The sequence below is a fragment of the Panthera onca genome, chromosome X, assembly GCF_046562875.1.
Source record: "Panthera onca isolate mPanOnc1 chromosome X, mPanOnc1 haplotype 2, whole genome shotgun sequence".
In the NCBI taxonomy this organism is placed as follows: Eukaryota; Metazoa; Chordata; class Mammalia; order Carnivora; family Felidae; genus Panthera; species Panthera onca.
Genome location: NC_138357.1, coordinates 98516052 through 98537243, shown reverse-complemented (window position 1 = coordinate 98537243; position 21192 = coordinate 98516052). Strand labels below are relative to the sequence as shown.

At 40.2% G+C, this 21192-nt stretch overlaps 1 protein-coding gene and 1 long non-coding RNA gene across 3 annotated transcripts; both read left to right on the top strand.

Moving 5' to 3' along the window:
- Positions 1–3072: 3072 nt before the first annotated feature.
- LOC145713815 (melanoma-associated antigen B16-like) lies at positions 3073–7471 on the top strand. The gene is made up of 2 exons (XM_081792625.1): positions 3073–3174; positions 6401–7471. The coding sequence occupies exon 2, from the start codon at positions 6467–6469 to the stop codon at positions 7469–7471; it is 1005 nt and encodes a 334-aa protein (XP_081648751.1). The 5' UTR covers positions 3073–3174; positions 6401–6466.
- Positions 7472–8736: 1265 nt separating this feature from the next.
- On the top strand, positions 8737–20739 carry LOC145714276 (uncharacterized). Of its 2 annotated transcripts, none has more exons than XR_014136833.1 (3): positions 8737–8837; positions 9357–9445; positions 20402–20739. It is a non-coding gene; the product is annotated as an uncharacterized LOC145714276 (long non-coding RNA). The 2 variants fall into 2 exon arrangements; XR_014136832.1 differs by lacking the exon at positions 20402–20739 and adding an exon at positions 10200–10423.
- Positions 20740–21192: the final 453 nt, after the last annotated feature.

Here is a 21192-nt window from a genome sequence, read left to right as displayed (position 1 = left end):
TCTTCATGACTGGAAATTGTGCCACTGAGGAAGAGATCTCGGAAATCTTTTTTTTTTTTTTTTTAATGTTTTACTTATTTTTGACAGAGAAAGCACATGTGCAAGCAGGGGAGGGTCAGAGAAAAAAGGGACAGAAGATCTGAAGCAGGCTCCATGCTGACAACAGAGAGCCCAACATGGGTCTTGAACTTGAACTCGGGAACTGCAAGATCATGACCTGAGCCAAAGTCGAACGCTTAACTGACTGAACCACCCAGGTGCCTCACTTAGAGTTCTTGAACATAGTAAGGATATATGCTGGGAGGAAGTAGTTAACTTGGAGGGAGCCCATGAAGCTCATCACCAGAGATTTGATGTAGGTAGAGTACCTGGGGCAGGTTCTCCAGGGGGAAAAAGAGAGAATCTCAAGCAGGCTCCATGCCCAGCACAGAGCCTGCCTTGGGGCTCAACTGTGAGATCATGACCTGGGCCAAAATCAAGATCAGACACTTCACTGAATGAGCCACTCAGGCGCCTCACAATGTAAAAATGTTTAAATTATAAGTTATATGTTCCACAGAACCAATTGCCTGAAGCAGTCAGGTGATATTCAGGGATATTATAGCCTTAAACAGATTTTTTTTAAAGGACACATATTAAATATCAAAATATTTCAAAATGCTAGAGAAAGAATTGAACTTCACGTTCAAAGAAAAGGTAAGAAATAATGAGATAAATATAAAACCAATGAGTTAGAAGACACAGTACAGGTAACTGAAAAATGCCAATTCTTTTTTTTTTTAATGCTTGTTTATTTCTTTTGAGAGAGAGAGACAGACAGTGAGCAGGGGAAGGGGAGAGAGAGAGGGAGACAGAAATCCCAGACAGAGAGATAGAGTGAGCAGGGGAGGGGGAGAGAGAGAGAGAGAGAGAGAGAGAGAGAGAGAGGGAGACAGCACAGAGCCCAGCGTGGTGCTCAAACTCACAAACTGTGAGACTATGACCTGAGCTGAAATCAATAGTTGGATGCTTAATTGACTGAGCCATCCAGGTGCCCTGAAAAATGCTAGTTCTTAAAAAAGATATTTATGACAGATTATTTTATAAATATTATCAATTTCAAAATAAAGAGAAAGTGGTATTTGTTAAATAATATTCCGTAAAATATAGGTGCAGAGGTGATTTAAATATTATAAGTGAACACTAGAAATATGCTATAAAAATATATCAGGATAAACAAAGGGCAGACAAGGAAATATTTCTACCTAAAGGAGAATTTCAAGTAATTACTTTTTTAAAAATTGGAGAATGAGAGAATTATAATTCTACAGTCCATAACAGGGAATGGGTAACAGTCATAATTAGCAGAATCCCAGGATTACCAAAAAATAAGATACACAGACAGTACACTAATGGAAGTCTAAACCATCACCTGTGGTGTGGTCCTCCATAAGAACAAACATTTTGATTAAAAAAACAGAAAACAACAACAACAACAAAAACCAACAAAACACTAATCTGATCAAGCTTCTGCTTAAAATTATTGGTGATTGTTATGCTGAGTGTCATATAAACAGGGTACATTGTACTGTTTTGTGCACTATACTGTATGCTTGAGAATTTCTGTGAAAAATGACTTATTGTAAATGTATTTAAAATGTACCTTAAAAATCAAATACTCAAGTGAAAATGCTATCTTTTAGCAAAGTGTAAATTACAAAGGAGTTCATTAGAAACTGAGTATTTTATCAACAAATACAAACTGAAACTAAAGACATCCTGAAAACAAAAAGCATAGAAAAATGACAAGAAGTAGGAAAAATGCACAGAGATAATATTCAGTGAAAATATGATCACTTGCATATGTAACTTCATATGACCTCTGAAAGTCAGCAGCTTTCGAAATCATTCATCACAGTCCTTTCCATGCATAAATTAAGTATTCAGAATACAATTTATGTAAAAAAATAAATCTGACTGGTGAAGAAAAGGAATAGATAGTGTGATGTTTCTGAGACAGCCCACCACCTGCCCTCGTCCCTGCCTGTATTACACTCCAATTATCCCATTTCCCATTAAGGGTAGGACATGACTCAATCCAAGCTCTGCAAGGGTTTCAGTAAGAAATCTTATAAAGAGTTTGCTGGGATATGACATTTTCTAAGAAGCATTAATAAAAGAGAAAGAAGCCATGAGGAGAACTCCATGAATGAAGACAGAAGAATGTGGAAACATGCAAATGTACATTAAGGGATGAATGGATAAAAATATATATGATGGAATATTATTCAGCCGTGAGAAAGGAAGATATCTTGTCATTTGTAAAAACATGGATGGAACTTGAGCACATTATCCTAAGTGAGATAAGTGAGAAAGACAAAAACTATATGACACCACTTCTATGTAGAATCTAAAAGGGTCAAACCAGTAAAAAACAGAGTAAAATGGTGGTTACCAAGGGATGGGGGAAGGAGAGGTAACACTGATATTGAATAAGGGTATAAAGTTGCAACCGGGAATAAATAAGACATAGAAATCTAATGCACAATATAATGCAGACACCAAAATACCCTTCTTATGCAATGTAACCAGTAACACGAGAACAGCATTTTCCGACATGTAAATATACCAAATTAATGCACAGTACACATTTAGTTTCCACAATGTTATGTATTTCAAATTTATTCAATAAAAAATATTTTTAAAAAGTTTTTGAGTGACGTCAGAGGAGACAAACAGCAAAGAATAAAAGGAGGTCACACACATGGGCCGGTGCCATATTTGAGCTCTAAATATCCACCATCTGTGGCATTTCCTCAGTTCCTCTCAATGTCTCTAAGAAAGTAAGGACATCGTCATGAGAGGAATCAGTGGGGAACAAGAGAGGACTGATTCCAGGGCTGACACAAGTCAACAGGAAGACAACGTGACCCGTAGGGACGTGCAACAATCTCCACTGTGAAACAGCTCTGTGCACAGAGCCCCGCCCCTGCTGTTGGCCACGCCTCCCATGCCCCTCCACGCCCCTCCACGCCCTCCCTACCCCCTCCCCCCCTACGCCCAGCCCCGCAGGCGTAACCGGATGTCCCACCCCCTGACTTCCTCCCACAGATCTTTCGGCTGTGCGGGATTCCATCTTAGGCCGGTGGAACCAAGTCCGCCGCCGATAGAGTCCCGGTTGCGCCTTGGCAGCAAGTAAGATTCCAAATGAGGACTGAGGGGACCTCCTGCCACAGAAATGAGGGGACCCATTAGATGAGAGCCCCAGTCCAACCCAGGGAGGCGCCAGACCAGTCAGGCTGATCTACCATGCACTTCCATTTTGGATCTGTTTGAGGTGAAAGCTTTCTGTGGGGGGCGCTAAGAGTCCCCTGACTTACTGCTAGTCCAGAAGAGGCTCCCGAGTGAGTGCTGAGGGGACCACTCACCCCAGACAGCGGCGGGCTCACCGAGCCTCAGCCAGTCTGTCAGCCCTGACAGACTTCGGGCAGGGGCGATGGGAACTGTGGCTGACTTCTGCCTCCAGAGTCTGAGGGAGGTGAGAGCTTAGTCTGAGGTAGTTGGTGTCACGTCGGCAAAGGCAGGAGTCCCGGCGAGGACCCCGCGTGAGTTCTCATGCTTCCACTGATCCCGGGTAGCAGTTGTGGCACGGCGTCAAGCCTGTGTTGTCAGCTCTTGATGCCGGTGGATGGGGTGGCTCTTCACTTCCTTTCTGGGTGTCTAAGACTTGTGGGGCCTCGATTGGAAGGTGGAGCGTCAGGTGATAGATGGCAGCGGGCATAACACCAAGCGGTATTCAGGTTGCCTAGCGCATGTGAGGATTGTGGGCTCGACCAACTGATGGCGGAGGAGCTCCACGGAGCCCTTCCCCTGTTGTCAGCCCTGCGAGGCGCAGGGAAGGGATGGTGGGCGGAGGCTACTTTTCCTTTCCTCCTCTGGGGCTCAGGAGGTTAAAGGATTTGTTAAGTCAGCAGGAGTTCCAGGCCCTGGCAGAGGTCATTGAGCCATATTTCAAGGGCAAACTCGCCACATACGAGTGTAGTTGCACAGATCACTGGGAACCCTTGGGAGATTCTGAGCAGTGATAGCCAGAGGAGACACCCAATCACTCCTCCATGGCGTTCACTGAAATGTGAGGGCTTTTATTGTCAATGGGTTAAAGTGAGTTTCCTGAAAGAGGTTTGAGGGGCCTGCCCACCACAGAACATACTGGTCCCAGAGTGTCTAGCCCCTACTGTGAATACTGGTAAGCCTGGCTATGGTGACTAGATGAGACTTTTCATGCTTTCTCACTTGTCTAAGGGAGAACAGGCCTTTGGGGAGCAAGAGTGGCATTAGGAATCAGACGTGTTCTGTCTGAGGCCCAACCATTAGCCACAGTAAAGACCTTGAGTGAGGGCTGAGAGAACTACCCATCCCAGAAGACTGGAACCTATCATAACCCTACTTAGTTCCCGTGACAGCCCTTGGAAGTTCTGGGCAGAGCGCTCACGCTGAGACATTCCCTCATTTCCTGGGTAGTGAACTGAGGGTGATGAAAGTTCATCCGGGGAAGTGATATCAGATCCCGGGCCCTACCAGTAGTTGAAGAAAGCACCCCAAGTGAGACTGATGGAGACACCCACTTCAGAACAGACTGATAGCTACAGAACTGTGTCCCTTTGTCACACCTGCAAAATTGGATGTGATGGGCCCCTAATTCCTCCCAGGGCAAGAGTCTTATACACTGTCAAGATTCAAGATATAGATCGTGATTGAGCAAACACTTGACCATCCACTTGAATGCAGAGGGGACCCCATGATATCTGCCCTACGCCTATACTTGTTTCCTGAAAAGCCGCAGACAAAAATGGTCAGAAATCTCTTTTTTTTAAGTTTATTTTATTTATTTTGAGAGAGCACAAGAGGGGCAGAGAGAGAGGGGGAGAGAGAGAGAGAGAGAAAGAGAGAGAGAGAGAGACAGAGAATCCCAAGCAGGCTCCTCACTGCCAGCATGGAGCCTGATGTGGGGCTTGAACCCACAAACCGTGAGATCATGACCTGAGCCGAAATCGAGAGTCAGATGCTTAACTGACTGAGCCACCCAGGCGCCCCTGTCAGAATTCTTAGCACTACAGGTTATACACTGTGGTCCTAGGGAGGTGGCAGTCTTGGTCTGCAGGGGGCGGGTTCAGATTATCAGTGGATAGAGTGACCAGACAATGCAGGAATTTGTATAGAAACTCACAGTAAAGAGCGAAAACAATCCAGCCCAGAACATACGATCACTGGGGAGCCCCCATACCTTTATTGGATCAGGGTAACTGGGCAAGTATCCCATGCTAAATTGTGTATTCTCTTCCTTCCTGGGCATTTCAGGCGGTTGAGGTCCTTGGCCTACGTGCCCACGTTACACGAGGTCCTCAAAGGAAGGATCCCAGGGCTTGCCAACAGTCACAGCAAGCATCCTGAATGAGGTCCAAAGGGCTTACTCACCTGAGAACAGAGGGACCCCTAGAATGCCTAGCTCCTCCTATTACTCCAGGAAAAACCCAATAAAGGTGGATACATGGCATCCTCCCTAAACTTCTTGGGGTGACTCAGGAAAATAAAGCACTCTTGTATCATGAGTGATTAACATCACTTGGCAGACTAGTCCTGCCTGAGGCCCTACCAGTAGCCAAGGCAAGTACTTTGAGTGCATACTGAGGTACTGCTGACCACAAGAGAATGGGGAAGACAAGCCTAGCCTGGCCCTGTTCAGTGCTGAGAGGCTATGGGCAAGGCTCTATGGTAGTCGTGACCACTAATTACCTCTTCCCCATCTTGAGGTGAAGCCTTTGGTCTCAGGGGGCAGTGCTAGTTCAGGAAATGAAGAGATCCCAGGATTTGCCTGGATTCAAAGCAGGGCAACGGAGTGAAAACTGGGGGGGTGGGGGTGGGGGGGAGGTGGGCACTGACACCAGTACAAATAGCATCCACAGAATCTAGCTCCTGTTGTCAGCCCTGGGAAACCCCAGGTAGGCTTTCTGGAGGAGGTACCTCCAGGGTTCCTGGTCTTAGGAGATGTGACTTTGGTCTTAGGGGCACCACCTCATAGTAGCATGGGGAGATGAGCCAAGCCCTGTTGAATGCCAAGGTAATGAACTTGAGTGAGGTTTGATGGGAGCACCCTCAGAACAGAAATGGCTCTGTAGAGCCAACCACACCTGCCTAGTGTGATCCCTGAGAATTCTCAGCCTGGGTTTACTAGCAGCATCCTCCGGAGCATTAAGACTTCCTCCTTCATGCCCTTCTGGGACACAGCGACCAGGAGTCAGGAAACCTGTGAGGCCCTATAGCAGTGTTGTCAGGAGAAGTCCATTGGAGACAGCTCTTAATCAGTGCCACCCCAGTTGAGTTTAGCAGCTGAGGCTACTCACATCTGCCTTCTTCCTCTTAGGTGGCGATTCCCCATTGCCTACCTTTTTGTCCACACTCCTGCCTACTGCCATCCACAAGAAATATCATGCCTCTGCCCCAGAAGAGTCCACAATACTCATGTGATCGATGCCTTCCAGCCCGCACTGTGACCCAGGGCCTGGAGGATGCACACGACTCCAAGGCTCTGGAGGAGACCTGTCTCTCCTCCCATCCTCTAATGCCTGGCACTTCGAAGAAGGCTCCAGGTGCTGGTATACCCAGCAACCCTGAGAATCCTCAGAGTTTCTGCTCCTCTTCCATTGCCATCACAACCACCTCAACAAGTGAGCTGAATGAGGGCTCCGATAGCCAAGAAGAGGAGGATAGCACCTCAGGGGCTGGGCCAGATGCCAAGAATGTGCCCATAGATGCTCTAGATAAGATGGTGGCTTTGTTGGTGGATTTCATGCTGTTCAAGTATCTAAAGAAAGAGCTCATGACGAAGGCAGATATGAAGATCATCATCAAAGGGTATGAAGAGCACTTCGCTGAGGTCTTCCTGAAAGCCTCTGAGCGCATGGAGATGGTCTTCGGCCTTGATGTGAAGGAAGTGGATCCCATCAACCACTGCTATGCCTTCTTCATCAAATTGGGCCTCACCTATGATGGGGTGCTGCATGGTAAAGAGGGCATACCCAAGACGGGTGTCCTGATACTTATCCTGGGTGTGATCTTCATGAAGGGCAACAGTGCCACTGAAAAGGAAGTCTGGGAAGTTCTGAAGTTGACGGGGATATATCCCGGGAGGAAGCACTCCCTCTTTGGGGACCCCAGGAAGCTCATCACCCAAGATTTCGTGAAGGGAAAGTACCTGGAATACCGCCAGGTGGCCAACAGTGATCCCGCACAATTTGAATTCCTCTGGGGCTCAAGAGCCCACGCTGAAACCACCAAGATGAAAGTCCTGGAGTTTCTGGCCAAGGTTCATGGGACTGACCCGAGTTCTTTCCCATCTCAGTATGAGGAGGCTTTGCAAGAAGAAGAAGAGAGAACCCGAGCCAGAATGTCAGCCATGGCTATCTCTACTTCTGTGGCCACCACAAGTTTCTAGTGCCAAGTCCAGTCACTTCTCTTGCCCCTAGTGAAGCCTGAGGCAGGTATTTCACTTTGTCTTTGAGAAGGTCAGTTAGTGTTCATAGAATTTAGGTCTGTGATAAGGTGAAAGCAATAGTTTATATGCCTATGTGTTCCTATATTGTGTAACTTGAAAATTATTTTTTAAACTTACGCATTTGTTTAAATAGTGTTTCTTTTGATATAGATTCAATTAGTTAAAATCTCCAAGTTTATGAAAGTATAGATCACAAATTTAATGCTATGATGAGGTTTAATATAGTGTGAGTTTTGTTATTTTATTAAACTAATTGTGAAACCATCTTAAATAATTACTTGGAAAAGATAACTTGGAACTGCAGTAGGTATTTACTACAAATCTGAGAGTGATCAGTTTTAAGGTGGTTGAGTTCAATAAATGGAAAAAAAAAATTGTCAATCTGTGGCCCCCTTTTGCCTTTTATATTTTTTTATAAAATTAGATTATATATTCTTTAATATGCTGAACTTGTTTATGGATATATAAAAATAAATGTCAATAAATTAGACCCCCTGTTTGTTTCTTTTATTCCCCAAGCCTTAACTGAACATTTGCTTTTGGAAATCACTATGGTGGTCTTGGAGATTCTAGCATTAACAAGACCTACGACCTGCCCTTTTAATTTTTATCTATAGGATCAGCAATCCTGTAATTATGGTGGGATATCTTCTCATATCTAAGGGGCAAGTAAAAGAAGGAGTTAGTATGTGAGTGGAGGTGTTCCATTTGAGACTGTAAAATGTTAGTGCCCTGGAGAAAGTAAATTTGGGGATTGGGGAACCTGGAATTCCTATAGTGAGTGTTAATTTTTAACTTAAATTTGGATGTAGGCAAGCTGAGCCTGCGGGGGGTGGTGATCAGATATTAGAGCTTCAGATAGTTTGTCACTGAATTGAGACTCACAAATCCTGATTGCAAAACTGTTCTTTTATTTACTTTGGGTAATGGTTAAAAAAGACATAAATCTCCATTGGGGCAGGAATACAAGTTGTTCTGTGATATTGTTCCTGTGCCATTGAACATAATTCACAAATGAAGTTTTTAAACACTTTTTTAAATGTTTATTTATTTGGGGGGGGGGGGGTGGTGTGTGGGATGGGGAGTGGCAGAGAGAAAGGGAGAGAATGAAACCCAAGTAAGCTCCATGCTGTCAGTGCAGAGCCTGACACAGAGCCTTTATGATCTCATAAACCTCAAGATCATGACCTGAGCTAAACCAAGAGCTGGACTCTCAAATGAGTGAGCCACCCAAACACCCCCACAAACTAATTTTTATACACATAGTCTTCGAAGAGTTTTGAGAGATAACTGATACTTCATTGAGGTAAGATACCAGGAAACCATTGGGTTGGCTTTTGTTGCCCTGGCCTGGGAGAGCCTGAGACTACTCCATTTAAGGCATACTTTAAATAAGTTATTTTCAGTGTGATTTTGCATAGTCTAAGAAATGCTTATATTTTTATGACTGTGAAATTAATGAGAATAGGAGTGATTTGAATGGAACAGAAGCTAGGGAGGCAAGTACTTGGTCCTTGTCACAAATTCTAGGAATTTTGAGTTGCATCCAGATGGAGAAGAAATTCTCTATTATTAAAGAACACAACATCAGAGGGGATATATTTACTGAGGTTTACTTGCTAAGTAGCATTTTGGTTGATCTGACATTCCATGCCCTGTAGTACTTCATGTTTTTTGAAACAAACTAGATTTTTAAAAAATCACTTAGGTGAGGTTGATGGGATCTGTGGTTAAAATAATTGCAGTAATAACTGTCATTGATTAAAGACCTAAGTTATGTCAGACACTATAACAGGTGCCTTACATATATATTGAATTCTTTCAGACAGTTCCATATGACAAGGCTTATCGACTCTTCAGATGAAGAACCTAAGATTTACAATGCTTGGGAATGTGCCCAAGTGCACAGGTCTGGTATGTGACAGAACTGAGGCTAGAGTTGTGGTCTGAGTTCTTCTGGAGCCCACTTGCTTCCACTCCTCCTGCCTGAGGCTCATACTCTAGATTTATTTCTCTTCTCACTATTCCATATTGCCTCTTAGGATAAAAAGGACTTTGAATCTCAAGTACTAAACACACATGTCAAGAACAAAGGTGAAAAATGATAATCAAATGCAATTTGGGAATTGTCTGTAGGCTTCACTTACCTAGGGTCCTGCTGCCCTTAACCCCAGGGTTTGTTCAGATCTGGCTGCCCAGGGGCTAGAATTTTTGTCCAGTTCCACCTTGTTTGTGTGTAGGGGTTCAGAATATGTCACCCCAGAATATGCCACTGGGGCATATTGGTTATTTTCAATTAAAGGTACCTGAGAAACAGCCGGTGCAGGAGGGACATTACAACTCCCCTTTATCCCCCTAAAAGAAGGAGAGAAATCTCCCATGTGAAAGATGCCCTCCCTGTACCAGGAGGATAGAAGGCATCTTTATCACCAGAGATAGGGAATTGGGAGCCAAGAAGGCTATATAAATAAATCTTGTTAATTCTTCACCATTTACTTCCCCTAGCCCGAACCCCTCTGCCCTATCAATTCTTCACAGAATTAGTGTTTGTCTAAAAGCTTCCTGCTTTGGTTTCCTCTTTTAGTCTCACATCTTTGTAGGGCTCCCATACATACCTATGTATGTAATTAAATTTGGTTTTTCTTCTTTTAATCTCTTTTTATTACAGGAGGCTTCTTAGTCAAGTACCTGGAGGGTAAAAGATAAATTATTTTTCCTCTCCTGCATGTGCATGACAATGCCCTTCTCCTCGGTGTTCTCCAGTGTATTCTTTTATCCAAATTTGAACCTAAATCTGTTGACCAGATCTTCATTGCATCCTCCTCTGACATTGACATCCTGGTTCCAGTTGAATAGCCCAGAATCATTTGCCCTTTCCCTGACTTAGCAATATCCCGTTCCAGTAAAAGATAATTTTGACAATAATATTTAGACCTGGTCATCACTACTGGGTGTCTTTATCACATTCTCAAAATGATTTCCAAATGATCCAGTGAGTATACTCTGATTTGACAAAGAAGCTACTAGTTTCGGTACTATATCTCTAAGAGATAGGATTTTGACGTTTGTGGTAGAATTTTAATGGGATTTTTAATTTAAAAACAAGAAAAAAATCCTCCCATTTCTTCAATGAGAGTACATTTTAGGTTAAATTTGAATATAGAGCAAGATGAGGCAGAGGGGACTGAGGGAGCTACTGGACACAAACCAATGAGTGAGCTTCACTTGGTTAAAAACCAAAACCTTTCCTGTAAGTGTTAGATGAGGAAAGAACATTGAAGTAACTAAGTAAGCAAACATCTGCAGTGTCTCAGTTTCTGTAATTTCTGGAGTCCTTCTAAGAAGTACAATATGGTTCTTTGGACTTATCTTTGGATAATAGATGATAGATAGATAGTTAGAATCTTGGTTTTCAATGCACATAATTGCATTTGTGCAGATATCCAGGCATTTTCAGTCAGATGATAGCAGAGAATGGAAAGGTAAAGTTTTGTCAATGCACCAAGAGTAAGGAGAAAATTCTCAGTGTACTGTGATCATAGTGGTTATTGAAAAGGACTGTGCATAATGGTGCTTTTGAGTCAAGTATGACCAACACTTCCTGCAAAGATATACAAGGTCCTTTTGAAAAATATATCTGACTCTGTATTGGAAAACACCTGTTACAAAGTAAGATCTCACAAAGTTGGAGAATCCCAAAAACATTTTGCCTCCTCGGGAACTCCACCAGAAAATGAAGAAGGTTATGGATGTAACAAATTCTAGTGGCCACTCTCTACTAGGCCCCTACTGTGTAAGAGTTTATGGGAGAGACTACAAGTGCTCATCAACAACTTGTCTTCCACTCTTTCCTGGGTACATGGGAAGACTACCGTGCCAAGCTCACTTGCACAAAGTTCACAAAGCATCTTGTGACGAGCCCTTGCCAATGAAATATGAACAAAAATGATGTTTGTCACAGGCCAACCTATTTGAGAGCCAGTATGCCACCATAATGTCTTCCATCCATTCAGCAGCAAACGTGGGGACTATATGCTGAGATGTGGAAGTACAAGATGGTAGCAGCCTAGATCTCTGTTACCTGGTAACCAAGATTCCCTGCCAAATCAAAATTAGATTTTATGTGCATAAGGTAGACACTTTTGTTATGCTAAGCCATTTAGTTTTCAGGTATTGTCACTTCCATCAACTAGCATAAGCTTTATCTAACTCATACACAGCTACTATTTCTGTTGTTAGGCCTATTTAAATATTTTAATGACAAAGCTGATAGTGCACATATTCTTGGTGCAAAAATGTTAAAAATACAGACAAATCACAATCTTTACCCTTACAATAGTCTTTCATAATTCAGCCACATTCTCAGAGATAGCCACGATGAATCTAATATATTATTTTACAGCTAATTGTAGGCTTTCTCATACATAGCTCTGTTATAAAATTATTTGTGATTTTAAAATATAATGGGTCATTATATACATATTATACTGCCATAAGTCTTTCACACTTAATATGAATGCATGATCTTTCCATGACAATACATATGAATGTATTTCACTTTTATAACTGCTCCCATAGTATGCATGTGCCATAATTAATTTAATCATCTTCTGACAGGCACATAATTTTTTCTCATTTCTTGCTATGACTTATAAAACTGAAATATTTTGAACATGGCTTATTGGACTAAAGTATATTGTTCTGAGAGAAGATGAAAATTAGGTTAAAGGGGAGAGTGTATGGAGATTGTAGATTTTTATAAATATTGCCAAAATTTCATCCCCAAATACTGTACCAATTCATATTCTCACAAATTAATGCATGTTAATGGCATAAACACTCACAAATTTATTATTTTATAAGTTAAAGGTACTCAATTTGAGAAGGAAGGATTTAATCAAAATGACCAGTTGACAGGGAATGGGACCAGACAAGACACGTTTAATGAGGGATGAAGATCCAGAGAAAGAGCAATGCCCAGGGTCCATGAGAGAGACTACATGTAAATCCAAGTCCAGACAGCCTAGAGCAGGCTGGTAGTCAAAATTCTGAAACCAGAGTTCAGTGTACGATGGAGAAAGGACCAGAAGGAGAGATAGTGGGGAATCTGTGTGGAGTCCAGGACAACTCTCATGAATAGGCTTGGGACATCCCTGAATCACCACTAACAGATGGAAATTATATGGTTATCTGAGTGGGGAGATTACTGGATGGAAGGACAAGAGATAACTGCCATTCTGTTGAATTCCTGAAGATACTGTTAGACCAAATATAGCTGTCTCTACTGCATCATCCAGTAATGTTACTGGAGGATGTTACTAGTGGATTTTGGGAAAGCTACATGTCTTAACTCTTCTGGTGGTCCACTGAACCTTTGCCCATGTATCGGGCCTGGGATCTGTGTATGGTGGGTCCTCTCCACTGAGGTCTAGGCTACATGAATGTTAGTGTGTAGTGATAGACAGCTGAGACAGGAAAGAAGTACCAATGAGTAGTGGAAGGCAGCATGCAAGTACAATGAGAAGGAAATTTAAAGGGGGTACCCTAGTACTAATTTCCTCAGTTGCTCTTCAGGTAAAAGCCTAGCTGTGGACATGTGTCCTAAAATAATCCAGATGGTGTCCCCATCACAGACTGATTCTCATGTTTCCTGAGTTTGTGGCATCCACCAGAGAGTGGGTATCTTCAGACTCTGATCACTGGCCTATGTTACCAACAGATACTGGCTCAGGGAGAGGGTTAACCTGAGGTGCAGAGATTTGTAGGTTGGATTCAGGACCTGTGGTGATTGTACTCTTGCCTTCTGAATCGACTTGGTGATGGGAATGTAAAGAGTCCAATGCAGGGGGCGCTTGAGTGGCTCAGTCAGTTGAGTGCCTAACTTCGGCTCAGGTCATGATCTTGCTGCTTGTGGGGTCAAGCCCCACGTCGGGCTCTGTGCTGACAGCTCAGAGCCTGGAGCCTGCTTCAGATTCTGTGTCTCCCTCTCTCTCTGCCCCTACCCTGCTTACGCTCTGTCTCTCTCTCTCTCTCTCTCAAAATAATTAAAAACATTAAATAAATTTTAAAAAATTAAAAAAAAAAAAAAAGAGTCCAATGCAGGAAGCATCACATACCATCCTATTGTGAGCATTCCCAACTCCAAGACAGTGTTTGAGCCTGCACCCACCACAGGTTGCTCAAATAACTATATATACCATTTATAATGGGGGCAGGATTTTTTCTTTTAATTAATTAATTTCTAATGTTCATTATGATACCAGATTTTAATTTTAATTCTCATATTTATCTGTAACATGATTTAAGTTGCTGTTTTCCATTCTTAGGAAGGAAATTAAAAAAAGAAAAAAACTCAGTTGTTTAAGCATCCAACTCTTCATTTTGTCTCAGGTCATTATCTTGGGGTTTGTGAGTTGGAGCTCTGCATCAGGCTCTGTGCTGACAGTGTGGAGCCTGCTTGGGATTCTCTCTCTCTCTCTCTCTCTCTCTCAGTCTCTCTCTCTCTCTCTCTCAAAATAAATAAATAAACTTAAAAAAACCATAGTAGGCTCAACATGAATTATTATTAGTTGATAGCCCTGGAACTCCCATAACGAGCCCTGAGACCTTAAGGAAGTCATTTGGTCTAATTATGTCTACTAACACAAAGACAATGAACACATCTGTTCCACAAAACTTTAGTATTTCATGGAGTAGTGGTGAGAGGTAGATAGGGAGAAAGGAAACTGTTCAAAATAAGGAGGAAAAAAAAATGTGGTCTCCATTCCTCTTTTGCAATGAAAGACATTTTTATTTTAACTACTGGGCTTCCGTGTAAATTTTGTTTTAAAAAGGAAAAAATCAGCTTTTAGAAAACCACTATGAAAACCACTGAACAATATGATAACTATTTTTTTTTCTGAGGCCAACATTTTATATTTCCACTAGTAATACATATGTACAGAAATACTTTTTCAATTATAATAGCTACTTTTTGACATTTTTCTGTATCCTAGAGATTTGGTTGAAAGTGTTGGTAAATAATGACATTCTATGACTTAGGTACTGTCATTTTATGATGTTGGTTCACAGGGCAAACTGTACCCAACACTTCAGTTAGCAATTTCCAAAAAGGTTATTTTTTAAATGGAATTTAAAGTCAAAAGGTGTTGTAATTGATGCTCTATATGACATTTATTTTCAATTTTTAAATTTTCTTTCAAAGAAACTTCATCTGTATTTGTGAAAAATAAAAGCCATGTCTGTATACTCTCGCATATTATCTTTTTTTTTATTTTTCTCTCTTTAACTTTTAAAAAGTGTTTATATTCGTTCCAGTTAGTGAACATACAGTGTTATATCAGTTTCAGGTGTACTATATAGTGATTCAACATGTCCATACACCACCCGGTGCTTTCATCTGTAGTCTTAAAGCCCAAACATTATTTCTAGTAAAAAGATAAATGGGGAAAGAAAGCATGTTTCCACCTAAATATGCTTTAATTTGATTTTTAACATCACAGCTAGAATTTAAGATTAAATATTAGCTAACATGAGTATTAAATGTTTTAATGATAAAAAGAAATGCAAATATGTAGATAGCAATAGAGAACTTGTAATAAATTAACTGTAATAATACTTAATTTCTTAATCTTTTTGTTAATGTTTATTTATTTGTTGTGAGGGAGGTGCAGAGAGAAAGGGAGAGAGAGAATCCTGAGCAGGCTCTGTGCTGTCAGTGCTGAGCCCAGCATGGGGCTCGATCTCACAAATTGTGAGATCATGAACTGAGCCTAAATCGAGAGTCCATTGCTTAACCAGCTGAGCCTCCATTTGCCTCCTTAATTTCCTAATATGATCAGTCTTCTCCAGTCCCTCACAAGTTTAAGAATACTTCTAATTCTTCTGAAGAATTGCTTCAAGTCAAAAGCCCTCTGCAATGTAACTGCAGCTCTAGGCCAGTTAGCCTGTGGACCCAAAGTCCTTAACTAGTATAGCATTTAACAAATTATCCTAGGAAGTGCTGCTGAAAAAAAATTTCTAATAAATATTATATCTTTTCCTCCAACTAAAATGGGAAAAAATTCCATATAAGAAAATACATCTTAATGTTTGCTAGCAAAAAATCAGAAGGTGGTTGCTCTTTTCCTAAACTAAGCCCTTTTTAGATAGGAATGTGTTTTTTTTTTTCCCAGTTTATAACTTAAAACTTGTAAACCATCAACACCACCTCACAGAGGCTACACAATTATTTTTGAAGACAGTGACAATTACAAATAAAAGGTCATCAGAAAAAATATTGACAAGTTTTGCAACAAAGGTGTAAAATTATTTTCCTCCCTATAAAATATGAGTAAATATACAATATAGTCTTAAGGAAAGGAATAAACATGAATTGGACTAGTATGGTAAATTAATTACTACACAGAATAAATTAATTACTACACAGAATTACTACACAGAAAAAGGCTATATCAGCCCTTTCTGTCCTGAGAAAGCAGTATGAAGAGACCTATAAATCTGGTTGATGATTTTACAAAAACTAGTGAAGGGACAGTCTTAGATGAGCAATTTTAAAATTACGCTAGAAAATATTTCATAAGTGTTAGTAAGGTACACATGGTTGGAAGAAAATTGAGATCAATGTTCCTTGATAAGAGATTTTCCCACCAAAGAAGACACCTATAATTGTGAGTCACAAATTGTACTTTCAATTTCTCCTGTGAATTGAAAAGCATATTTCTACACAGCAGCTCCAGCACATACAAAAAACTTTAGTGGTAGGGCACCTGGGTGGCTCAGTTGGTAAAGCCTCTGACTTCTGCTCAGGTCATGATCTCGTGGTAGGTGAGTTTGCACCCCGCATAGGGTTCTCTGCTGTCAGTGCAAAGTCCACTTTGGATCCTCTGTCTCCCTCTCTCTCTGCCCTTCCTCTGCTTGCACGCATGTTCTCTCTCGCGCGCTCAAAAATAAAATAAAAAAAAATATTTTTAAAAATCTTCAGTGGTTAATTAACCCAGTTTAAGAACACTTCCATTATTATTTCCCTTTTATATCATCAGCTGAATCTATCTAATTGGATATATAAACTGCTCCCCAAAGGAGAATTCAGATCACATGTTTCCACTTAGGGTGCCAGTCCTCTAGTGCATAAAATGGATCTTGAGTGGTCTTGAAGGATGGAACTTTTAAAACTGCTGAACTTAGATCCTCCGTTTCTGCAAACCCATCCATTTCATGCATGAAAATGAAAAAATGGTTACTTAATTGCAGGTGGTGATTCTTATTAAGTGAAACATTTTCTTTTATTATGTCTTTTCTTTTATTGTGGGAAGAACATTTAACATGAGATTCTACCCTCTTGACAGACATTGCAAGCATAATACCATATTGTTATTTATAGGCAACATGTTGTACAGCAGATCTTTAGAACTTATTCATCTAACATAAATGAAACTTTATACCGGTTGGATGTTGGATATGTGCATTTCCTTGAATGTAGTGGTGGTATCACAGGTGTTTGCATTTGTCAAAACTCATCAAATTATAAACACTAACTACGTACAACTCTTTGTATATCAATTATATCTTAGTAAAGCTTTTTTAAAATAATAAAAAAAATTTTTTTTTCATACTTCCAAACCTTTCACCTACAGGGAACAACATATAGGTACTTACAGTGAATTTGGGCTTATAAAAAAAAAAATCTAAATATAAAATCTGAAAAAAAAAAATGTGTCTTGGGGCCTAGAAGTAGCTACACCTGTATCAGCATGGAGGTGGGAAAGTGAAATGAAAAGGTTTCCCCTTCTTGGGAAGTATATAGGGAAACTTCCATAAATGGAGACAAAAAGCATGAGCATCAGGATGAGATTTGGGTCACAGGTATGAGTGGCCTAATTTCAAAAAAAAATAAATAAATAAACCAATAGCATATACAGATTAGTTAAAATATATTAAAAGAGCTGAAACATTGCATTACTTTAAAAAGTCACTAATTGGCAATGTCATGAAATATAGACACAGCAAACAGTATATTTAGATGAATCACAAGACCTTAGCCTCAGTGTTAAAAGATAAATCAGAGTGGTTAAAATATAAATAAGGAGTATTCTAAAAATAACACTGACCTCAAAGTCTCAAAGACCCCATAAAAGCTCGTCAGATGTCAGAAAGAATATTGTACACTATAAATAATGATTAAAGTGACTAGGACATCATCTCTGCTTTAAAGAAATATGTAATTAAATAAAAGACAATGACAAGTAGACAAACTACTGTATCGTTAGGTAAAAGATGACAAGGGTATTGAAGCAAAAGCCGAAGGGAGGAAGTGGCCTTTCAGAGGGTCACTGAAGAAAGCTAGCATTTTGAGTAATCTCTATGCCCAATGTGGGGCTCGAACTCACAACCTCGAGGTCAAAAGTCACATGCTCCACCAACTGAGACAGGGACCCAGAATAATAATGCTAGCATTTTGAAATGGTTGTGTTTGGAGCAAAGGAAAAGGTCTCTTCTATCAAAAAGGGAACGCAGGATAAGGCAAAGAGATAGTATTTGTTCATGGAAGAAGTACCATTTGGCTCATGAGAAAGAAACAAGGAGACAAGTGGGTGGTTTGGATGCCCGCACAGGGGACTTTGTGGACAAGAGATGACAGGAGAAGGACAACAATTCAGGTAGATTAGACAGGAGAGTCTGAGGAAAGTAATTTTGTCATCAAAGATATTATAATAATGCAGGAGAGATAATTAAACTGATAAGATAAATTATAGAGGGGATTGTATTTGAGATAAAATTCAAAAAATGCAGAGGAATAACATCAGAAACAATAAATAACCAGAATGTAAGTTGCAGTCAAAAAGAGTGCCAGCTTCAGAAAAAGGAGGTGCTCTTTCTATCAGTTCATAAGGAGCCTAGGATCTCCTAGGAAAGGGTGGAGCTAGTGGAGGATGATTATTTATAGCAAAGAAGCTTTGCAAATGATGTGAAACAGGGATTCAAAGACATAACACTTCATCAACTCTGTCATTGTCAATGTACAGGAAACTCTGCGCTTCCATGAAATGAAGATCTGTTACATCTTAATGACATATAGTCAAGTTACCAGTTGAAAATAATCTAGGCCTGGCCTTGGAAACACAAATGGTGCAAGAGCTGAGGAGATCTAAAATGTCATGTCATATGTAATTTTCTAATCCAAACTTCAACTACAACAACCTACACAATTTTCTAAATGTGTATCACTTGTGCATGTTCTATATTCTAGCCATGCCATTTCCTCCTAGCAAACATCTTGTCTCTCCACTTCTGATCCAAGTCTAATACATCCCTTAAGAACCCAAATAATTCCTGCCTCATCAAAAAGTCTTTGGCTGATAAATTTAGATTATATTGATCTCTTTCCTTATCTTAATTCTACTCTCCTGCAAGTCTCCCAGTCAGTTTGTATATACTTCAAAGGCAAATTATTTTTATGTCACCAAATTCCCCCAAAAGAACAAAAGGTTCAAAAATAGTGAGCATAAATATGGAAAATTTTTGATAATTACTCTTAGCGACTTGATGTGAAAGGCCAAGTAGAATTCTAACAAAGAGGCCCAAAGACAAGAACATATGCTACTACTATAGAGATTGACACACATATACTTAATTAAACAAAAATGGAAAACTTTCATTTTACTACTAAAATAGAAAATGATAGGGGCGCCTGGGTGGCTGAGTCCGTTAAGCACCCGACTTCCGTTTACGGCATGATCTCGCGGTTAGTAGGTTTGAGCCCTGCGATGGGCTGACAGATGTGCTGACAACTCAGAGCGTAGAGGCTACTTCGGATTCTGTGCCTCCCTTTCTCTGCCACTCACCTGCTTGCACTCTGTCTCTCTCTCTCTCTCTCAAAAATAAATATTAAAAAATTAAAAAAAAAAAGAAAATGATAATACATCTATACGAATGCCATTGTGCTTTTAAAATTTATTCTTAGAGTATGAGCAATGCTAATAAAGTACTCAACCTTCGGTCTCTTGGCTTATGAAATCCTGACCTCCTATTAGGACTACTTTCTAATTAAGCACACGTGGGTGTATATACACTTCTACATATTTTTAGAAATGCAGTAGATTTATATGAATCCATATTTTAGTTTCCACTCTGTAATAATATCCCATGAAAATTTTTTTTCAATTCATACATTAAAAATGTATGAACAAAGCAATAATACAAAGGAGTAAAGTAACAAAGATTATTCATAAAATGGTTCTCGAATCCACGCTATAAAGGCACTCAATTGTATATGGCCATATGAAATACAGTTTCATGAAGAACTTCATTAATAACTTGGCAATTATGCAGCGTTGTTCAGGATTGTTCAGTCATGTACACACACAGAGAAAATGGGAATAAAACTCACCACTGTGCTTTTTAATAATCACTTTTATTAATTTCATCCTGAATGCTCACATAACATGTTCTGGATCAGACACAGACTTATTCATTTAAAACACAAATTTACCTGGGGCACTTGGGTGGCTCAGTCAATTGAGCATCCAACTTTGGCTCAGGTCACAATCTCACAGTTCGTGAGTTCAAGCCCCACATGGGGCTCACTTTTGTCAGTGCAGAGCCCACTTCAGATCCTCTGTTCCTTTCTCTCTCTGTCCCTCCCCCATTCATGCTCTCTCTCTTTCAAAAATAAATAAACATTTTGAAAAAAATAAAACACAAACTCATTTAAATGCAAATAATAACCATGTTCTCTGTCACACCCTGATTCTTACTCCTGGGGTCACCTGCTGAAAGCCAGGTCAAATGTCCTATACTTACAAACTTTGAAGTTATTATAATCAGTGATGAATGGAGAAAAAAATGGATTTTTTTTCTGCTTATTTACAGGAGCAAGAGGCAGCTACCTTTTCTCCTCTTCTTGCAATGATAGAGAAAAACCTTTGCTTTATGGAGATGGAATGGGAAAAAAAAAACCCGAGTTCTCACTCTTACCTTTAGATACAAATACACCTTTCCCAGTGCCAGACAAGCCCTGATGTTCCAGGACTCTCGAACCTAGAGATGTCTCCAAAGTCTCGTTTTCTGTTGACATGCAAATATACACCTCTTGATTTAGCTAAATTTCTCTGGACTTATAACTTCCCAAGGCTTGTTCTTATGCTAGGATCCCAAATGTAAGCAACATTTTTTTCATGAATCTCCAGCTCTGGCAGGAATACATTTTCTCTACCCCTTGTACTTACAGTATATCACATTAAAAGCCATTAGTACTCATGGGATACGCAAACTTAACAATATAGTGTAAAAAATGTGGATGAAAACGATGTGTCCTCAAAGGAGACATATAAATATTGAAATAAACTATGGCCAACACATCTGGGGGTCAAACTGGGACATGAAGAATGCTCTACGCAAAGCAGCAGTCGGGGAGCAAAGTGAGGTGGGTTCTAATGGTCTGATCCTGGTGTATATATGAAATATTATTCTCACAATGGCCAGTACAGCCTTACCTCCACCAACAATGTTACTGTCCTCTCTGGAGAGGGAGTGAGAAACACAAACACACAAACAAGTAAATAAAAACCTCAAAGGTAAGATTTTGAATTACTAAAATTCAGGTTTCATGGAGATATATTGAAACCCAGGAAACACTTTTTTTTTTTTTTTAGCAATGATAC

What these genes read in the sequence shown, in the direction of transcription:
- LOC145713815 (XM_081792625.1), top strand. Translation starts at nt 6,467, where the DNA reads ATGCCTCTGCCCCAGAAGAGTCCACAATACTCATGTGATCGATGCCTT.